General features: G+C 39.5%; 1 protein-coding gene across 6 annotated transcripts in view; it reads right to left on the reverse strand.

Annotated features, from left to right (window-relative positions):
- Positions 1–16378, reverse strand: part of nlgn1 (neuroligin 1) — a 288702-nt gene extending 272324 nt beyond the window's left edge. For 2 of the 6 annotated variants that reach the window (XM_040128692.1, XM_040128691.1), the window contains exon 1: positions 15970–16294. Coding sequence is in view for 4 of the 6 variants with exons in the window: in XM_040128688.1 (XP_039984622.1) it covers positions 15050–15109; positions 15970–16075 (166 nt within the window). In the remaining 2 variants the exon portion in view is untranslated. Of the gene's footprint in view, positions 1–15049; positions 15110–15965 lie in introns of all 6 variants that reach the window. The other 4 variants (XM_040128688.1, XM_040128689.1, XM_040128687.1 and 1 more) reach the window with 4 other exon arrangements.
- Between the last annotated feature and the right edge of the window lie 3028 nt (positions 16379–19406).

Here is a 19406-nt window from a genome sequence, read left to right on the forward strand (position 1 = left end):
GTGTACATATGTTGCTTGATTCTAATGATTTTACTTTAGATAGATAGATTCCTCTCCTCCTCTTCCTCTCCATCTGTGCGCATTCATATCGCATCATTGCTCGTTTATTCTCTCTCCCTCTCTCCTCCTGTCGCTTTCTGCTCCTGGAGCTGCAGAGTCTGGATCTGTGACTGCAAACCACCTGCTGCCCCATGATCCTGCTTAATACACACTGCTTCAAATATTAGGATTATCATTATTATTATATTGTATTATTTTTCCATTTTTATAAATATTAGTTTCATTATTAGTCTTGTTATTTTTATACATCTTTATGTTGTACCTGTACTGTGCTATGTTCTCTTTCCTCCCTCCTGTGTTGCTCGTGTGGGAATGTTGGGTCTCTGTAAATATAACTATAAAGAGTCTGGTCTAGACCTGCTCTATATGAAAAGTGCCCTTAGATAACCTCTGTTATGAATTGGTGCTATATAAATAAAACTGAATTGAATTGAACTGAATAGTTTTGGCATCTTTCTGCAATACAGCCAGTGATTAATTTTCCTTTTTGGCAATGAACAACATGTTGTTCATATCTCCCGAGTACTCTTACAGCAGTGATTGTCATTTTTCTTTTAAAGCTGATACATAGAGCTGATCGGCACTTAAAATAATTTTACCTACTGGCTTCTCTTGTAATTATAATCAAGTTATTTCAATGTTGAAGTGAGCAGTGAAAGCTTCAATGAAAGATGTGTGGTGCTTTTTTAGTGTTTTATTTTGGACAAGATGAGATATACTGTCATTCTATTAAATAAACATAATTATATTAGTGCGATACCAAAGCTGAATAAAAAAGTTAGTCAAAACTGAGTTTGAATATACACAATAAATGGACAGAGAGCAACAGAGAGACAGAAAGAGAGACATCAATTAATGCCAAGGCTGGTGCATTATTGAGCACCTTTAGAGTGAATAATAATTTATGTTGTAGTGCAGCACCAAATTAAATCTCCTTACTTTTCATTGTGGCAATAAGCTGCTCTGTCATTCTTCTGTACTTGTTAGTGCACCACACAAACAGTAAAGATGAGACACCAGGTAGCAATTTGGGATCGAGCTAATGACTTTTTCATCTGCTCGTGTGAGTAGATTGCAAAAAGGGAATGGAAGAAGACTGAAGGTGGCCATCGAAGAGATTCTGTACTGTATTTACACTGTATTTACACGCATGTACTCAGAGATTAAGTAAAACCCTTAACAAGCACAATACCCAAAAAGCGGCACTGTATTTAAACCCTTTTGATTACAGACATAATAATGATGTCCTCTGAATGGTAATTCTTCAAAGACAACAGTCAAAATCAGTCTAAGTGATATTAAGACAAATTTAGAGAGGCACAATGATTGTGAAAATGTTGATTAGTTTCTCGCTTATTTCTTTAATTTTATGGTGAGTTTTCCAGTGATTCTTGGCACAAATTGAAGCAGGATGGGCAGAGATATGCAGACTTTTAGTCTCTATTATGTGGGGAAACTCTTTCGTATTTTGTTACACATTCACTGCCTGCACATTAACTACTATATTCAAGTAATTGGCATATTTAAAGTGGAAATTAAAAGAAAAAAAGGAGTTTGCATGTGAGTCAGAGACTTTTTTTCCCCTGCTTTCATAAGGTCATGCTTTGACAGCCCCGAGGAATTGTATGCCGTCTCACCTTCCCAAAAAAAAACACTATGAAAGACCCTTCAGAAGGTGTTAACTAGACACTCCAGCAATGTATGCCAAAGATAGGGTGCATTCACAACTCATTAGATATTTTGTATTCTGATAACAAGCCCGTTGCTACTTGCGCATCTCCCTGTCTCATTACCAAGCCGAGGTGTCACCTTGGCGCCTGCGTTAAGCATCCAACATACACACCATCTGGACCAGCATCATCTTGTCCATTTGCTTTCCCATGCACACACACAAACACTCCCTATAATGTAAATGTGCACACACACAAAAAAAACGGACTTATATATATATATATATGTATGAACACACACATACACACCTGTCAGTCCAGTAGCTGTCTACCTATAAGCAGACTGCATTAGACTGGACAAACAGGTAGATGGTGAAACCAGAAATATACACACATTGCAATTCATTAAATTTTTCTTACTGGTAATCATGCTAGTTTTTCAACATAAATGTCAATTTTGACTTTTAGCTGTCACCACGTTGTAAAATACTAAGTTCAGAAGACTCCACTGTGCCAACAAGCCCTGTAAAGAACTGGGTAGCACTGGTAATTCTTATGTATCTATTGGGACATTAGACCCGGGCATGAGGCCAGCATTTCAACGTGCAGCCTGCCCTATTCCTACATAGCTAATTTAACATCACAGCATAATTAAAGGGCCTTGGCAGCCCCGTAAGAGCAGATTTCATAGTCCCATGTACCAGAATAGAGCTTGAAGGAGGCTGCAGAATCCAATGTAGCACAGGACACACATACTGTAGAATATCACACCTACATTGGAGGCTGTCTTTCTATTTCCATAAATAAAGTAATTAATTGAATAGCTTTTAGGTCATTTCACCAAGTTTCTCAAGACCTCAGTATGGGTTTACCTGCTATTCAAATTCAATTGCGACAGTCATACCTCAGCAAAAACTGATTAGAGAGTAAACAGGTACAGAAAAGAAATGTATGTTAAATGTAGCCAGTAGATTTCTTTCTCTCTGACTGCACCACTGCACATCAGGGTCCATGTTGGCTTCCCCTTTCTCAGATCTCTCAGAATGTCTATTCCAACTGTCTAATCAATTGGCTCTTTGGTTACCGTGTCATGGTGAGAACATCAGTAGCTGTCTCAGCACAGTGTATTCAATTTAGGTGCACTTCCGGGATGATGACAAACTTGTTTCTACACGAACCCGTAAACCCCAAATGCTAAATAATTAGTATGCACAGTAGCCAGCTAAATAACAAGCAGCTACAGAGGAGGAAGTTCAGCAAAATATTCTCTTGATCACAAGACAGTCCATAGGTTTAAGTGTGGAAATCATAGTTTTACTTTTGCGTGGCATAACTGTCACTTGAGAGGGATTCCTCTTATATTTGTTTTGTTGCGTTATTTGGTGCTAAATGTTCACTTCTATCAAATCCACATCCTTCCAGTACTGTTTTCTCAAGTGCTACCCCATATACATTTACTCCTTGGTGGGGAATATGACAATATATTATACATGACAAAATATTGGATATATTCCATATATGCAGAAATATTATTGTATCAATTCATGTTGTGATATTCTTGCTTGATATTTTGCTTATCCCTACCCATATATATGTATATATATATATATATATATATATATATAAATAGCGAGAGAGAGAGAGAGCGAGAACATGCCATTAACCTGTTTTCCAATCACTGTGTGGCTTTTTTGCCTTTACAGTACGTTGGTGACTTAAGCTGCAACAGATACTGTTCACCTTACGAGCATAATGATCAAAACAAGAAGGTGGTATCAGAGATATAATGTTTTATTTCATTCAATAACTGTGATTCCTTTCCTCCTGCTGTTTGTGTGCAGACGCTAACATGATTGCCTACAGTTCTTTTATAGATGTCTCTCCATCATCATTGAAGCAAATAGCTTCATGCATTACATAGCTGTATGGCCGTTTTTGGAAAGGGTCCCGATAAATAATGACTAGGAGTGAAGTGGAAACTATGGGAAAAGCTGTTACTTTTTTCCATGACATGTCTATCTGTGTTACTCACAATATGTTGTGTCTGAAATATGCATGAGGCAAAATGTCTCCCTACTACAGCTGCAGCCACAGAGCACTAAAGAAAAGAGGGTGGGGAGCAAAAAAAATTGATTTTTTTTTTTGTGAGATGAATCTTAGAAATGGGGGAACAGTGTGACATTTGTATCTCTGACTTTTGCACAGCTGCTGTTGATGTCATTTGTGAAACCACAATGGCTGGAGTTGGCAGTGTGCCAAAGGTTCAAATGTCCTTCATTTAATATTCAGGAAAAGAAAAAAAATAAGCCGCTTATTTATTTATTGTAATGCAAGTTTCATGAATATGTATGAGCAGCTATCAATGCTGTCACCTTGAGCAGAGTTGCACACATGCATGTAGGTGTGTGTGTATTTGCGTGCAGGTTCGAGTTGAGGCGGGTGGATGCTGATGTGTGTGTAACTATTTGACAATAAAAAAATAAAAAAGGTTGGAAAACAGTTTATACAATCAGCCAAGGTCATACTCTTATCTTTCTTTTGACGTTTCCCTGACGAGGCAAAAAACAGCCTATTCATGCACTGGACCCATTCAACATGTGATGAATGATTTTAACCAGAGCGACTTATTTAAGTCAGATTTCATTCCTTCAACTTTAAAGGAATCTTGTACATGGTGTGTGTTGTAGAATTCACACCGGACATACTGTAATTGACCTCAGTGTACTGTTGGTAACACTAAGCTCACAGACAGACAAAAACGTTGATAGTGAATTTAAAACAATGTTCAATCGTAGGATTTGTTGTTTTTTCTTACACCCATTGCCAAAATGTATATGCAATCCTCAATTTCTACACTATCTCTGCATGGCAACTATGTTATGGTCAAGCTTGGGGAAAGCTCATAGTTATGGTAGATAAGCCATGGTTAAGGTTAAACAAATTAAAGGCATAGTTAGGGATAACCCTTATTTTCTGTTTGGAGTCCTGGACGTGCCGGGCCCTCTTTAACAGCTCAAACACATATTTAACATTGCTTTAACAGTTTGATACTTCATGACTTTTACACTGGTTTTTGAACTGGTGATGTCTTTCAGAAGTCTGCTACAGAGGATGATAAATGACAAGTGTTTTGGGCCCCAGAGACCCCTAGATACAAAATGTGGTAAAATGCAGTCGATTTTGCCTCTACCCTTTATCTGTGATTGGAGTTGACTACTTGAAAGGGAAAAACAGGTTGATTTTTAATTATTATCAGTTTTACGCATACGGCGTGGGCTCTTTGTGACTGCAAACAACGGCAATTTCTGCAGTTTCTAGGAAGTACGTAATTCTGGACACCAAGATACCGATAGACGGTAGATATGTGAATTGCCGGTATTTTTCAGATTTTTTGGAGGCATGCATGTACACCTCACCTCATACCTGTAGTAATGTGCTAAAAAAGATTTCGCACATACTGTATCTAATGAAGATTACTGAGTTTTTCATTTCCATTGAAAACTGGTGATTATGGGCTTGATGAAAGTGTAAAGAGTGACGTGTCAAACTTGAGGTATTCTTAACCTCATACAAATTGGCAGAGACAAACTTAAGAAGCAGCAGTTGCAGATATGAATTAGATGTTCTTCCTGATGTGACATCTTGCTGTGTACTGAAGGGCCCGACAGATGTTTGTTCCAAATTAAAGATAGAGGAGGAACTGATGTCTCTGATTTCCGAGTGCTTTAGAATCAATTGATAAATTATTTCATGTTGGTTCTGTTGCCATGCACAAAATCATCAAGACTCAGGCGCAAAATTGGACTTGAAAAAACTGAATGCTGTTCGGAAATAGTAGGTTGAGTAAATGAGAGCCCACACACGACTGTTATCAACTTTCAGAGGGAATAAATCAAAAAATGTTGGATAGATTAATTGCTTCTCTGGCAAAATATCTATGTCTGCTCTCTTTTTTCATCATTGTAGAAAGATTTTGCCAATTCAATATCTCTATAATTAACCAGATCATATTTGAGTCTCCTTTGGATTTTAGTTTTTCTGTGTTCCCATCAAGGACTCTAAATTGGTTTCTTTGCTTCGCGTAATGATTTGGTTCACTAAAAACAAACTGTTTAGAAAGCAGTTTGTTGTGATAAAACTGCCGTCATTCAATTCTTCTCTTTGAATTCAACTTTTGGAAGCACATACGCGGAGCTATATTTAGACAGTACAGGACAATAAAACGGATGATTAAAACCCAGAATATATGATATACGCAGACATGTGTGATATAAAAAAAGTGGTATTCTAATTTATTAACATTACGCCGTTACTGTCCCGGTCTGTCAGTCTGTCTCATATTGTAATTATTACCACCACGCAGGGATAGTCCGCTTTTCTCCCAAATGAATTCCAACCAAAATCCACCGGTGTAAAAACTCATCCAGCCCTGCAAGCAGCAATTTCAGGTGCGTGTCATTACCACCCTGCCAGTAATTACAGTATTTCTGCTTTCCAGAAGAGTTTTTTAATGGTAGGGTATGCTTTAGATAACATCTGCTATTGCAAAGAGGGCAAATATCAACACACACACACAAAAACATTTCTTAAAAATCTGTGGCGTAAGTGTCTCAAATTGGCACATTTAAAACTGACTCTGCTTAATTTTCCCTTCCCGCAAACTTTTCCTGTTTCTTCAAACAAGGGAACACTGTCCGGTTGCGGTTTGCAGCTCACAGGGTAGCTCAAAGTATTCCTCTACTATTAAAAAAGCGAGGAGCTAAATGGAAAGAAAACGCTAAGTTGTTTAACCAATGTCAAAGCAATCCGCAGTTTGTTGACAAAATTAAATATTCACCTGGGATAATTTTATCTGATTTTTTTCAATACATTTGTGAATTATTATTCACAATTATTATCACACTTAAATTAATAGGCTGCAATTTTTATCTATGTCATTATTATTATATATTATATGATTAGATAATACATTCATCTCATTGGTAATGACTATTAGTTGATTTTTAAAGTTTGTCACAGTAGGAGAGATGCACCATTGCCATTTCCTCAAAAACTAAGTTTGACCGAACTTACTTGCCAAAACTAAGTTGAACAAAATGAGAATTAAATGCAGAGAAAAGATTGTGCCCAGATTACATGTATTTTCTCTCCCTCTGTATCCTTATTTTTGTTTCAATGTTTGGTTCATAATCAACTCAAACTCTAACAGGGCCAGGCTGAAAATGACAAGTTCACCACCAGCCCAGCAGACATCACAGATAGTCAGCCAAGCTGTGACACAAACCCTGTCAGATAGGACGGACGACAGAACCTAACGTTCTCCTGACATGTACACACATACCCAAATCCATGGATTAATCTATATGGGCACACACACACACAAGATCAACACAATAACCTAAGAAGAAGCACCAGTAAAGAGAAGCTAAGCTCTGAGTAGAGGTGACAGAGCCCCTCAAGGGAGACCCAAACAAAAGAAGGGTCATGCCTATTCTTGTCTTCTATTTCCTCCTCTCTATTCGTGTGTCTTTGTTTGTATGTGTGTGTGTGTGTGTGTGTGTGTGTGTGTGTGTGTGTGTGTGTGTGTGTGTGTGTGTGTGTGTGTGCCCCCTCCTTCAACGATTACAAAACTGGGACAAAGCCCAAGGAATAAGAGAGAAAAAGACACAAGCAAGAGAAAAGGACAGAGAGGGAAAGTGAGATGTGGAAGGGTGAATAGGTCAGGATGGATAGAGAGACAGAGAAATAAGTGAGGGAAAAGGCTAAACTGTGGAGAGGAAAGTCAAGATGGATGGAAAGAGAGATACACGGGGAAGAAAGAGATGAGGGAGAGGGGAAATCGTGGAGGAAAACAGTGAAAAATTCATCTTCTGTGAAGAAATTCACATCTACAATGGAGCTTTCTATTCTAAACCCCTCTGGAGCGGAGATAGCACAGAGAAATTACAGAATAATGCTACATGTTGAAATATTTTTCGGAAGTATTTGAGATAGTAAAAGCATGCACATGCACTGGGAAATGGCCTAGTTTGCAGTTTAAATGGCCTAGTTTGGGTTTTAAAAGCCCAGTACTTATTTCAACATAAAGTAAGCATATAGGGAGTTCCAACCCACCACAGACACAGAGTTTTTTTTTTTTTTTTTCTTGTTTCTACAAGGTCTGACAGCGTTCAGGGTGAACAGCTGATTCCATGATCACACAAACAGTTTGCTGTAAAAGTCACTACTCAGAGCAGCTACCATAGGCAGTAGAAGTGATTACTACACAGTACACAAGCAGAGTGTCATTGTGTTACACTGCACGGTAGAGGACAGGCGTCGGATCAGGTCCAGATGACATAGAGTCTTGGGTTGGGGAGGGTTTTGTTATAGTGCCATGGACCTTGGGTCTATGTGTCGTCATGTCTAATACTCAAGTGTATTCATAATCAGCTCTGGTCACATGGCACATCATAAACAATATGGATAAAAAATTTAGGAAATCTGGATCTTATTCAATTCAATTCACAGGTGTTTGATCGGTTAGAAAATCATTTTATGTCTCTCTACCACCTAATTGGCTACAGAATTTTTGTTTGTTGGTGTAGGAGGGACAAATAGGAATTTGAATACTTTCTAACTTAAGAGTCGGGTTTAGAAATTGTGGCCTGTGTGTGGTTGTACTTTAAACTTTAAGTCAACTGTATTGTTAGGTAATGAACAGTTAGCTTGGAGCATAGAAAGCTCTCCCCCAAGGAATTTCTTTGCCCCCATTCACTCGGCCCAGCCAAGATATAGCCCAGCACATAACCAACTGTGAAAGTACAACTTATTATTTCTACATTTGTTTTTTTTTTTTTTTACAGATTTAACTAAGGAGATTTAATATTATTAGTGAACTTTAAAGGTCCTTGTAGGCTGATTTTTGTTTTTCCCTTGGACAGAGCCTGGCTAGTTATGCCAGCTCATAACCATTTCCTGGATGTAGCTTCATATTTACTGACCTGAGAGTGGTATCAATCTCATCCACCTCTCAGCAAAAAAGGGGATAAATGCATTTCCGGAAATGTCATATTACCAACATGGTCACACTTACTGTATGTATTGACTTAAAGTAGCAAGATGTGTTTTTTACCTGTCACAACCCTGAAGCTTCCAGTCGTGTTTGATACCGTATTTTATATGGTCAGCTCCAGCTGGTTAGTTATTTTCTAATGTTTCCACTACATAAAAAGCCATTTCCAAAGCAACCTTCCTTGTACAGTACTGTTTATCTTATTCAGGTCCTGGAAGCATGTAAAGTTCCCTCATAGAGAAGTGGGAAACCATTGTCCGCAATGATATTTAAAAATTTCACCTTGATAGCTTAATAGCTTAATCGATATAATCTGTTTATAGACACATGTGTATCCCTTTTGAGATTTTGCTCTGGTCAGCCATCATCACCACTGAAGGCTTGTTTTCAGAGAGCAGTTCATTTTGAAATGGGATTGAATTTTGTCACTACAAAAGTCTGATATATCTGATATACTATGAGGGGCATTTAAGAGACTGCAGTGACAAAATCTAAAAAAAAAAGCCTACTTAAACAAAGGCGAGCATCGGCACAAAGCGCTAAACTGACTAGAAACCAATGAACTGTTAACGAGAAAACAACTCGGATATGCTTAACACTGTTCTGTCTTGATATTCAGTTTGTGATGGTTAATATATTTGTCGTTATTATTCAAAGTGTTGTAATTTGTGTTACATGAACTTTCCTTCGACCTCTCACATGTACTTGTGCATCAGCTTGCGTTTTCCTGTTACTCATAATGCCTTTTGACAACCTACAGAGTTGAGGCATGAACATGCCTGCAGTCAGCTGTGGGTTTAGACAGTGGAGACAGTTATAATAAAATTACAGGATAAGCATGAAGGGGAGAAAAAATATCCCAAAATGCACTAAGCAACTAATAATTGCAGCCCCGTAGTGAGCTTACAGCTAAGGAAGGGTTTTGTGTGAAAATGTACAATACCACTGCCATTATGATAGGTGCCGGCTTAAAAATGCGTTTTTCAACATATTACTTAATGAGTATGAACCTTTAATGGACCATTTTTTGTTTCAGAAAAGGAGCCAAACCTATTAATGCATCAGTCTTTACTGTTCTCTTAGAACAAGCAGCTATACAAGAACTTTGTCTCAATAATGTTTTTTAGCTACAATATGCAAGTTCTGGAAATCGAGACAGCTGCGGCACGACACTCAAAAGCAACCCTTTCACCCCCGCCAGCTACACCCTCATCTTGTACCCTTTCTCAGCTAATGCAGGAACCGGGAGCTTGCTAGCTCGTGAGTCGGCCGTAGCGATGTCATTTCCACACACATGCATGGCATACACACATACAACAACGCACAGTCTGCAGCAGCAACTTGGATGTAAACAAGGTTCAATTTTTTTCAGCATGATTGAAATTGCCAGCAATGATGAGAAATCAGTTGACTTCAGGTAGACTGCTACAGTAACAGCAGCTTTTAACTCCTTCAGCAGAAAGTATGGGCGGCACTTCCTGATTGTATTTTATTGTATTGATTGTATACAGCAATTTTCCATGTGGACGTAAACACACAGTCCACCACCACGACTCCCACCGGAAGGCGCTGTTCCTAGTTTCAATAGTGAGTTAGTCCATCCAGCTCAATGGCCATGTCCAGAATGTTTCTCTGTAGCCATGTTTCAAAACAAGGATGCAGCACTTCTTCATTTCATTTGACACTGGAAGGTCCATCAGACTCTGCCAATATCCAGAAGATCCTGGTAGCTGTAGGTGAGTTTTGCTGCATAAAAGGTTCTTTTTTTTTTTTTTTTTACAGTGGAAGGCATGAAAATGAGAAAAAAACACTGAAATATTTGGTTTGCAAGAGAACATTGTATCTGCATACACCACCATGGCAGCCGGTAACAAAAAAGCGGCTAAAACTAGCTTGAGGCCATGGTGCAAGAGGAGTAGTAGACCGGAAGCATGTTCGTGTATTGACTGAAGACTGTGAGCTCCCACCCCACAGAAGAGCGAGGCTCACTCAAAAACTGTGGGACAGAATATGTCTGCACTGCTGCCAGGCTCTTCGGTGAGTCTGGGTCACAGAAGCCTTTGACAGAACCTGTCCACATGAAGATATGTTTTGGAGCACATTTCAACTAGAAAAAATATTTACATACTGTAAGTTTTATTGAAAAAACGAACAAACATATGTAATTTGGATGAGGGCATATCTGATCAAATGATATACAAACAGAACTAAAAATTATTTACACACATCTTCTGTAACTAGGACACATTTTGCTCAAAAAGTATTGAGGTTCGACGCCCAGCCCTACATAGCTCCCATAGCTCTAAATACTCTCCACATCTGACTTACGCTTCAACGAGCTTTGCACACAGAGGCAAACAATCTGGGTTGTAATTCTGGTTAAGGATAACACCATGACAAGTTGGTTAGAGTTAGTGGTTTGTGGTCTAGCAAATTTTGGCATTGATATATAACTACTGGCCTGTTGCTCCTTGTTTTCTCAAGTATTTTTAGAGATTAGCAGTGTATATTTAATAGTGTAGCCACAGATAGAAATTTCAGGGTCACAAGACGTACAGGTCTCTAAAATTCATATTTAAAGGATTTGTAAAAAAAGTGAATGTATTTTTTGCATTGCTACCAAGCAACTACAGAATTGCATTGCTACTATATCTTTGGAATGCTATTGAATGTTGAAAGTTACTGTAATATGATGTTCAACAGGCTGTAACTTCAAGCTGCATCGTTTTGTAATTTGAATATTGGAGAGCCACAAGACTCATGACAAATTTGCAGCAATGATTTGCTCATGTCATTGATCTCACAACAAAAATGCTCTTTTTTCTATCCTTTCAGGCATATTTCTGTGTCACTCAGTCTTTGCAATTTTTGACTTTTTTTTTTTGGTTCGGCTAGCTGTCATCTGTGAGGAGTGAATTTTACTGCATTTACTTCAATTTTCAAAACCAATTGCGAATACACGCTGCAGGGAGAGAGACAACCAACTGCAGCGCTGCTACCTCTGATCTCATTACAGAGACCACTATCCCAGCATGTGAAAACATAATGACCACACTCCATCCAAGACGCATCAAAAACACTACTTTTAACTACAGCAGGCTCATTTGAACCAGCATGGCACAGGGAGGTACAATAGTCCTTATGAGGACAGAGAGATAACTCCCAAAGCAATTATACTCTGCCTTTATGTCCCGGTTTCACTGTTTTTGTCCTTCTCGTTCTAATATCCCTCCAAGTCTGCCATTTTTCGCTGCTCTTCATCAATGCCCATCTCTGGCTCTATTCTCGCCCCTTTAAACTTTGTTTTTCCTTCTTGGTCCTGCACTCTGTCATGGGCAGAGGGATGCCAACAGAAAAGCTCAGCGTCTTATGTTAGTTGCAGATACGAATATTGATCAAATTCCTAAATAATCAAGACAACAAAATATCACACCACGATGCGAGCGGCCAACCGCCAGTTCTCTGTGGCTCTTTCTAAATGCTCAACCTTTTTAAGAATTGACTTGTGAATTTCAAATTCTTTGGGAAAACTGTTGTAAGCATAAGTGCCACATTTGCACCCACGTAAATGAAATCTAGAGTTCCACATATTCACTCTTGATGATTCTGCACCTGCCGCTTAAGGACATGAGTTTGCCTTTGGACAAAGCTTTTGTGTCTGACACATGACATCATGCGTAAATTGCTCTCTTCATCACAAAACAGCTGTAGTGTTGGGGCACTGAGTGTGCTACTTTTAAAAAGACAGACTTACTGATAGTGTATTTCTTCCAATCCAAACCCTGTTACCAAATGCCTCACTGTGGCTGCACACATCTAGCCATGAAATTACCCTGTCACTCAACATGATCTGTCCCCTCACACAATGCACCACTGACTACACATTGTGCTACTGTGTGACTGATAATGACTGACGTCCTGAAAGTATCCAAGGAATAGGCCTGTGTAAAGGAAAGCTCCCGAACGCTGTACAATTGACTGCAGATCCCCCTAATATATGATTACCAGAAGAACCTATGTCACGCTGTAAAACTAGATCCAAGAACTATATCCTCAATAGAAGGACATGCCCCCTGAAAGTAGAACATCTGCGTTTCTTGAAGAAAATGCATGTGATTGCTGCATCTGCTGCTGTTGCACTATTTTCTGACATACTGGGCAAACGATCATGTTTCATGTGTCATCATAGTTCCTCATGTGTTCATCCCCATAGAAAAAACGTTCAAAAAAAACATTCAAAAAATTCATATAAAATCAGCCATTACGGATATCTGCATGGAAAATGATAGCATCCTAAGTATAGTAACAGCTCCTACACATCCTTAACATTTTAGCTTCGGAACCATGTGTCTAGCTGCAAGTGTTTAGGACTAAGTAGACAAAAGTAGACAAAAAAATGGATGGAAGAAAATGCTGTAAGAAGTTCATACTGTAGTTAAGAAAGAGAGAATAAAGACCAAAGATAACTATTCTGTGATTGCTGGATTGTAAGCCACCATACAACCAGTAACTAACCAAAGTAATGCTGACAATGCTAGTGCAGTGACTCGGTCACATCATATTGTTTCTGCAGAGTTCCATCTTGATGAAACTTTTGTGGCACATTACACCGATCATTAAAACCAGTTGCTAGTTTTAATGATTGGCCGTACACACATGGCTATACACACAAATATATGTATGTATATATACACATATATATCTATTTTTATCTATGTATATATATAAATATGAGACAAGAACATCAGTATTTCATTAGATTCTACGTGGCCTACATGCATTAATCTTGATGCTTTATGTATACTTTAATTACCTGTGGCTTACTGTATAGAGCTGCATAAGGCTTGGCTTAATGAAGTATTTGCTGTGAGTGTACTGTATATAAAGTTTAGTGTTTCCCTGACATTTCACAAGAATAAATTAAGTTTTGTTCAGCGCACAGCCAAAGGGTATTAAACTCAAGCCAAAGAAAGAAACCCCAGCAAAGCAGCGTCCAGTATAACAAGGCCACAGGTCTGACATTGTGCTTTTTTTTTTTTCTTTGTGCAACGTGCATTGTCTTCCAGACCTGAAAAAATCCACAAGAGGTTGTCGTAGTCTTAGTTTTATAATGATTCCAGGCTGTATGACTAATATGTAACTTTTTATAATATCCTAAGTTAAATGCATTTGTACTCTGTTTATCTGTGTGCGCAACCTATTTGAGGAGGGAAGATGCGAGGAGCAGTGAGGTTGAAGTGTACATGTATCTGTGTGGTAAGAAGAGAAGGAATGTGCACTAAGTGATAATATAGACAGCTGCCAAGACAATGACATTAACACCCAGGCCTTATCAAGGACACTGTCAGCATCTCTCTCTCTGTCTCTCTCTCTCTCTCTCACACACACACACACACACACACACACACACACACATCCAGGGAGTGAGAGGCTGAGAGACAGAGAGAGAAAGACAGAGAGGAGGAGGGCATTATCTTGATGAAACAGCGCTTGATACAGTAGCCCGAGCCAACCTGAACACAGCTCTGCTTTTCTTTTAATGGCGATTACACAGTCAAGGTCCAGCCTGAGCTCATCTTGTTCAACACTGCATACAACTACATTGCTGAGTGTGCGTGTATGTGCATTTGTGACAGTGTGCCTGATCTAATAAATTTGCTGTTATCTCCTCACACATCAGCCATTATCACTGTGCACCTTCTGGCCCCCGATTTGGCAACCACTCGAATCTCCAAATCTCACTGGCCAGTGAAAGCACACAGCAATGAACCAGGGAGTCTGATGCAACACTACCTTGCCGTCATCCTTCCATCACAAGGTCTACAAATTACATGGCTGATTCACGGTTTTAGTAGCAAATATGTTATTGTTACTATCTGTAGGATACTTAATGGTCCTTATCAAGTCTGACAACTCCGAAAAGGCCTTTTCTGTTCTGTTCACGGATACTTTTCTGAACTGCACTGGGTACGTTAAGTCAGTGGAAGACTGGGTCTGAAAGCTTGGATTTCCTACAGCTTGGTTTTCCTCGAATTTTTACAACTGGCATTAAATGTACTTCCAGGTAGCGTTTAAAGCTCCCTGTCTTTTAAACGTATCATTCTCAAAAACCTGCAGATGCCCGGATTCAAGACCTGAATAATTCGTAGACCTTGATCTCCCAATTGCTCTCTGCAGTACATCACAGTTGTTTTTTTTTCTTCCTATTTTCAGGCTGTCTCTTCTTACTGTGGCATTGTATAGGTTGCGTTCAGATCATACATACCTCCTTGTCTACATATTTTCTTGCCCGGTTTCCTGGCACATTCCTTGGATATTCTTTTGACTGTAAAATGAATAGAAGACTAAAGAATAACATGGAGCCCCTGGACGCGCAACACACACAGGAGCTGCATGCACACACGCACACACACACACACACACACACACACACACACACACACACTGATGCACACACACGCGCACAAAACTGTTTGACTGAAAAAGACTTAGAGAGGAAGGAAAGGGAGAAATAAAGACAGAGGGAAAGAATGAATCACACCAGCTCAATCAGCACAGTATTCAGCCTATCAGTCAGCCAGCCAGTCATTCAGCCAGTCAGCCAAAACAGTCAGTGATGATCATGACAACGGCTGTCTTGTTTAATGAACTGTAGCCATTGTGACGGGGCACAATGGGCTATGATGAGCTACAGACAAGAGGGAGGGGAGCGTATGGAGTCTGCGGAGGAGGGCAAATAAGGCGGTGGGGAGAAAGAGGATTGGGGGATCAGAGGCGAAGGAGTTGAAAGAGCAACAAGGAGGTGGAGGAGGAGGAAAGGTTAGAAAAGGATGGAAAATGGAAGTAAGAAGATTGACACAGATAAGGAGGGGAATGAAAAGAGAATAAATTGGTCTCAGTGGATGCCCAACACATACACATGCAAACTGGTCTCTCTTTTACAAAACCACTCTCACACACTCATGTAGTATAAGCAGTGTCATGCACATTAAACATGCACAAGGTCATGCTTTCCCTCAACTGACAGACAGATAGGGACAGAGACAGAAGTGCACTCTCGCATAGATAAAACACATCCCAACAACACACTCTTCTCTCTCCCAGAAGGTTGTGGGTTCAGTTCCTTCCAACCTGCCCCCCACTCTACCCACAACCATCCTGTCCTGGGCCTGCAGGCTAACTCACCATCCTCAGTCGGGACGTAGATGTTAAGATAAAGGCAGTCCTCGCTCTGGTCCTGGACGTATGTGGACACTACGTCAATGCTGTTGGTGAACCACACGGGTAGCATCACGTCTGGCAGACGGCCCTCCACGATGCTCTGAGGGCACACCGGGGCAAAGTGTGTGGCGTTGCGGATCTCGGGCCACGATGCTGGTGGCTCAGGTGGCTGGAAGCGGCGTTCGCCAACGGGTGGAGCGGCATACGGGACACCCAGAAACTGTACAACAGGACCCAGGATCTCATTGTTGAGCTCTTTCTTAATGCCGCGCAGCTTGCCGTTGGTGGTGGTGACAACGGGGTCATTCTCATCCAGTTTCTGAGCCGACACAGCTGCTGCCTGCAGCAGCAGCAGTCCCAGCCATATAAGAGAGGACACCCACCAACCGGTGCTTAAGGAACCCTCAAGCCCTATATACCCCATCATCCTACTCCCACCCTTCGCAGTCTGAAATAGCCGACACCCAGTCCTCAAATGGTTCCTCCACCAGGACATAGCTGCTACTCCTTGTTTTCAATTTGCTTTCTGTGTCCTCTTTTGTCCTTTCCCAGTACAAATTCCTTTTTTTAATCTCTCACTTACGCCATTTGATGCAAACACAAACACACAATTACACTACAGTCACATTCACACACAGGCATAGGCAAGTGGGTAACTCTAAAACCTTAAAATCCAGGCAGTGAAGAACATCCAGTGGAAAGGTAGTAGCCATCAGTTTCCTCCAGCTTAGTGAAGGGAAATCTGAGAAATATTCCTCAAAATAAGGAAAATATTCCTCAAAAAAGTCCTGCCAACAACAACTGCAATGAAGAAGAAAACATTAAAGATATCGTCTTTAGGCACCACTTCTCAGCAAGTAGACAAGCCAGTAAGTGATGAGGGTTTCCATCATTTTGAGGTGAAGAGACTGCCATGTATAGCAGCAGAAGCAGGAGTAGCAGTGCAGTTATTGTAGTGTTTATACTTGGAGTAGTTCTGTCCAGTTCAAATGTCCCCTGCAACACAGAAAACAAAGAAATAATCAGCATTCATACAAAGAGGTAATGATATTCTCAATCCAATATACTGTATTTTCACTTTCATGTTTTCTTGCCTTCTGCAAAACATTAAAAGATCAACCATTAGCAGAAGAAATATTTGATTTGTATTTTACCCTTATGCACACACATTATTCTATTAAAGGTAAGCATAACGTCTATTTATAACACATGACAGTAGGTGATACTACTCAACAGCTTAACAAGTGGAGTGCCCTTTATGGGATAGAACCACAGAGCTATAGATGCATCCTGCCAGCAGCAATAAGAGTTATGGTATAAGCCACAGGCCTTCTGAATAAAAATGGATATTGTGACAGGTTTTTAAATGCCAACGCTTGTCGCCAATGTAGGAAGTATTGTGCCCTAAATGTCGCAAAGCACTAAGTCAAGGTATGGAGGTCAAGGTTGTGGAAAGGCATGTAGTGTGTCAGACTTCCATGTGGGAGTTTGTGTCCTATCACAGACCTGCAGTTGACATCCTTGGCAACCGTTTTCTCTACCATAGTTTCCATGCACAAATATTGTAGAAGGTAAGATGTTTAAAAACGTTTCAAAACAGCACTGGACGTATGAAAATATCAATGACCATAATCCAGGGACTCACAATAGTCCAATATCAGTGTTTATGTCTCGCAGCAGGGTTGTAATACATGACAATATGAAGATGAAGTACAGGTTAGAAGTATTTTGACCTATGATTTCTGCATTAACAACCAGAGTTGGATATGGTGAACAGTTTAATCTCAAAATGTAACATTTGTAGGCTATACAATTGCTTTTGACAGCCTGATTTTTCTTCCCCCCTTACACAGCTACATTATCCATCAGTCATGAGGAGTAGTTTGGTATCGGTATTTGCACAGTCTTTGTGCCAAATTTAAGCTGTCTTTCTTATTTGCTTGTCAGAAAAAAAAAAAATGTTTTTGTGCTTCTGAAAGATTTGGGCCAGACGTGTTAGGAGCAACACAAACCTCTGGCATATGCTGCATGTCAAAAAACTGTGTTGTTTTCAGCGCGACCCAGTAAGCAAGCTGTGTTTTGTTTCACACATCAGTGTGTCAGAACATGCTATTGTCCTTTTTCCCAGTGTTGATGTGTGTCCACTCTCCAAAAAAGCAGTCATTTTTTCACATTAAATCCCCAAATCATACTTACAGCTAATGAACCTTGACTTCTACTTGTCTGGCAGCATGTTACACTCTATTGTTGTCCCTGAAGACAAGAAAACTATTTCTCGACATAACACAAAAGTTTTGTGAGAGAACACAAAAATAGGTGTTTTTTTATCCCCCATGTCTAAAATATTTTTCCTGATTCAAGGCTCCATACTAAGGAAAACCATCAATTTTGTTTATAATCAATCACCTTTTGTTCAAGGCAGACAAATGTTATGCAATAAATAAAAACATCACTCAAGGGAAGGAAGAATAAAATTTGTTTTAAAATTTAAAAAATATGTACAAAGAGCAAAATGCACAGTGGTAGTAAAATGTAAAATTACAGAATGAGGTTAGTGAAAAAAAACATCAAGGATGCAAGGTGAACTGAAATAATTCCAAATTCATTTCTCACCCTCAAAGAATCAGAAAGGATATTTTAAGAAAGAGGGAAGTCTACTGTATATGCCTGTATGTGTGTGTATGTGCTGGTTGTGTAATTGCTTGTGTACATGTGTGATGTAGAACATGAAAGCCTTTCATCCCCAATATGTGTTTTTCTATGTTTCTTTTTTTTTTTAACGCTGCTCAGGAGTCAGTGTTCCACCTGGATGAGCTCACCTTCAGATTTCATACACTAAGTAAACCCTATTTAGCTGTACAAATGACTTGTAGAGAGGCATGGACACTTGGTTCCCTGTGACGTGCTAGGAGAAGCCCTAGCCTTAAGGTAAAGTTTGGTATAATGATACAGGTAGATAGTCTCCTGTTACGTGACTTGTTACAGACTTAAATAAAATGTGTTAATGTTTTAAGATTTGTGTTTTTTGACTTGGATCTGGACACTGAATTCAGATTGCTTACATGAATAATATTGAAAATAAACTGATACTTTTGGATTTTTTTTTCAGTCGATGCAGTCACAGACCAATGTAGAATGGAAAGTAAAAAGGGTTACACAAGATAAAAAGTCTTAAAAGGACCATACCAATTATCCGTGAATGGGCAAGTCCATTTACTACAACTTTGTTTCAACATTTAAAAAACTTAAGTAAGTTAGGTAATCAATCATCACCAAGCTGTTTTAATTTTTCAAAGTTCCAGTGATGTTAAGTTGATAGAGCTGACTGGTATCAACAGAAGGTGTAATTGAAAAGTACTAAGCTTTTGAAATATTCTGAGAAAAGTGTGACCAACGTTTCT

Source organism: Xiphias gladius, chromosome 6 (assembly GCF_016859285.1).
Source record: "Xiphias gladius isolate SHS-SW01 ecotype Sanya breed wild chromosome 6, ASM1685928v1, whole genome shotgun sequence".
Classification (NCBI taxonomy): domain Eukaryota; kingdom Metazoa; phylum Chordata; class Actinopteri; order Istiophoriformes; family Xiphiidae; genus Xiphias; species Xiphias gladius.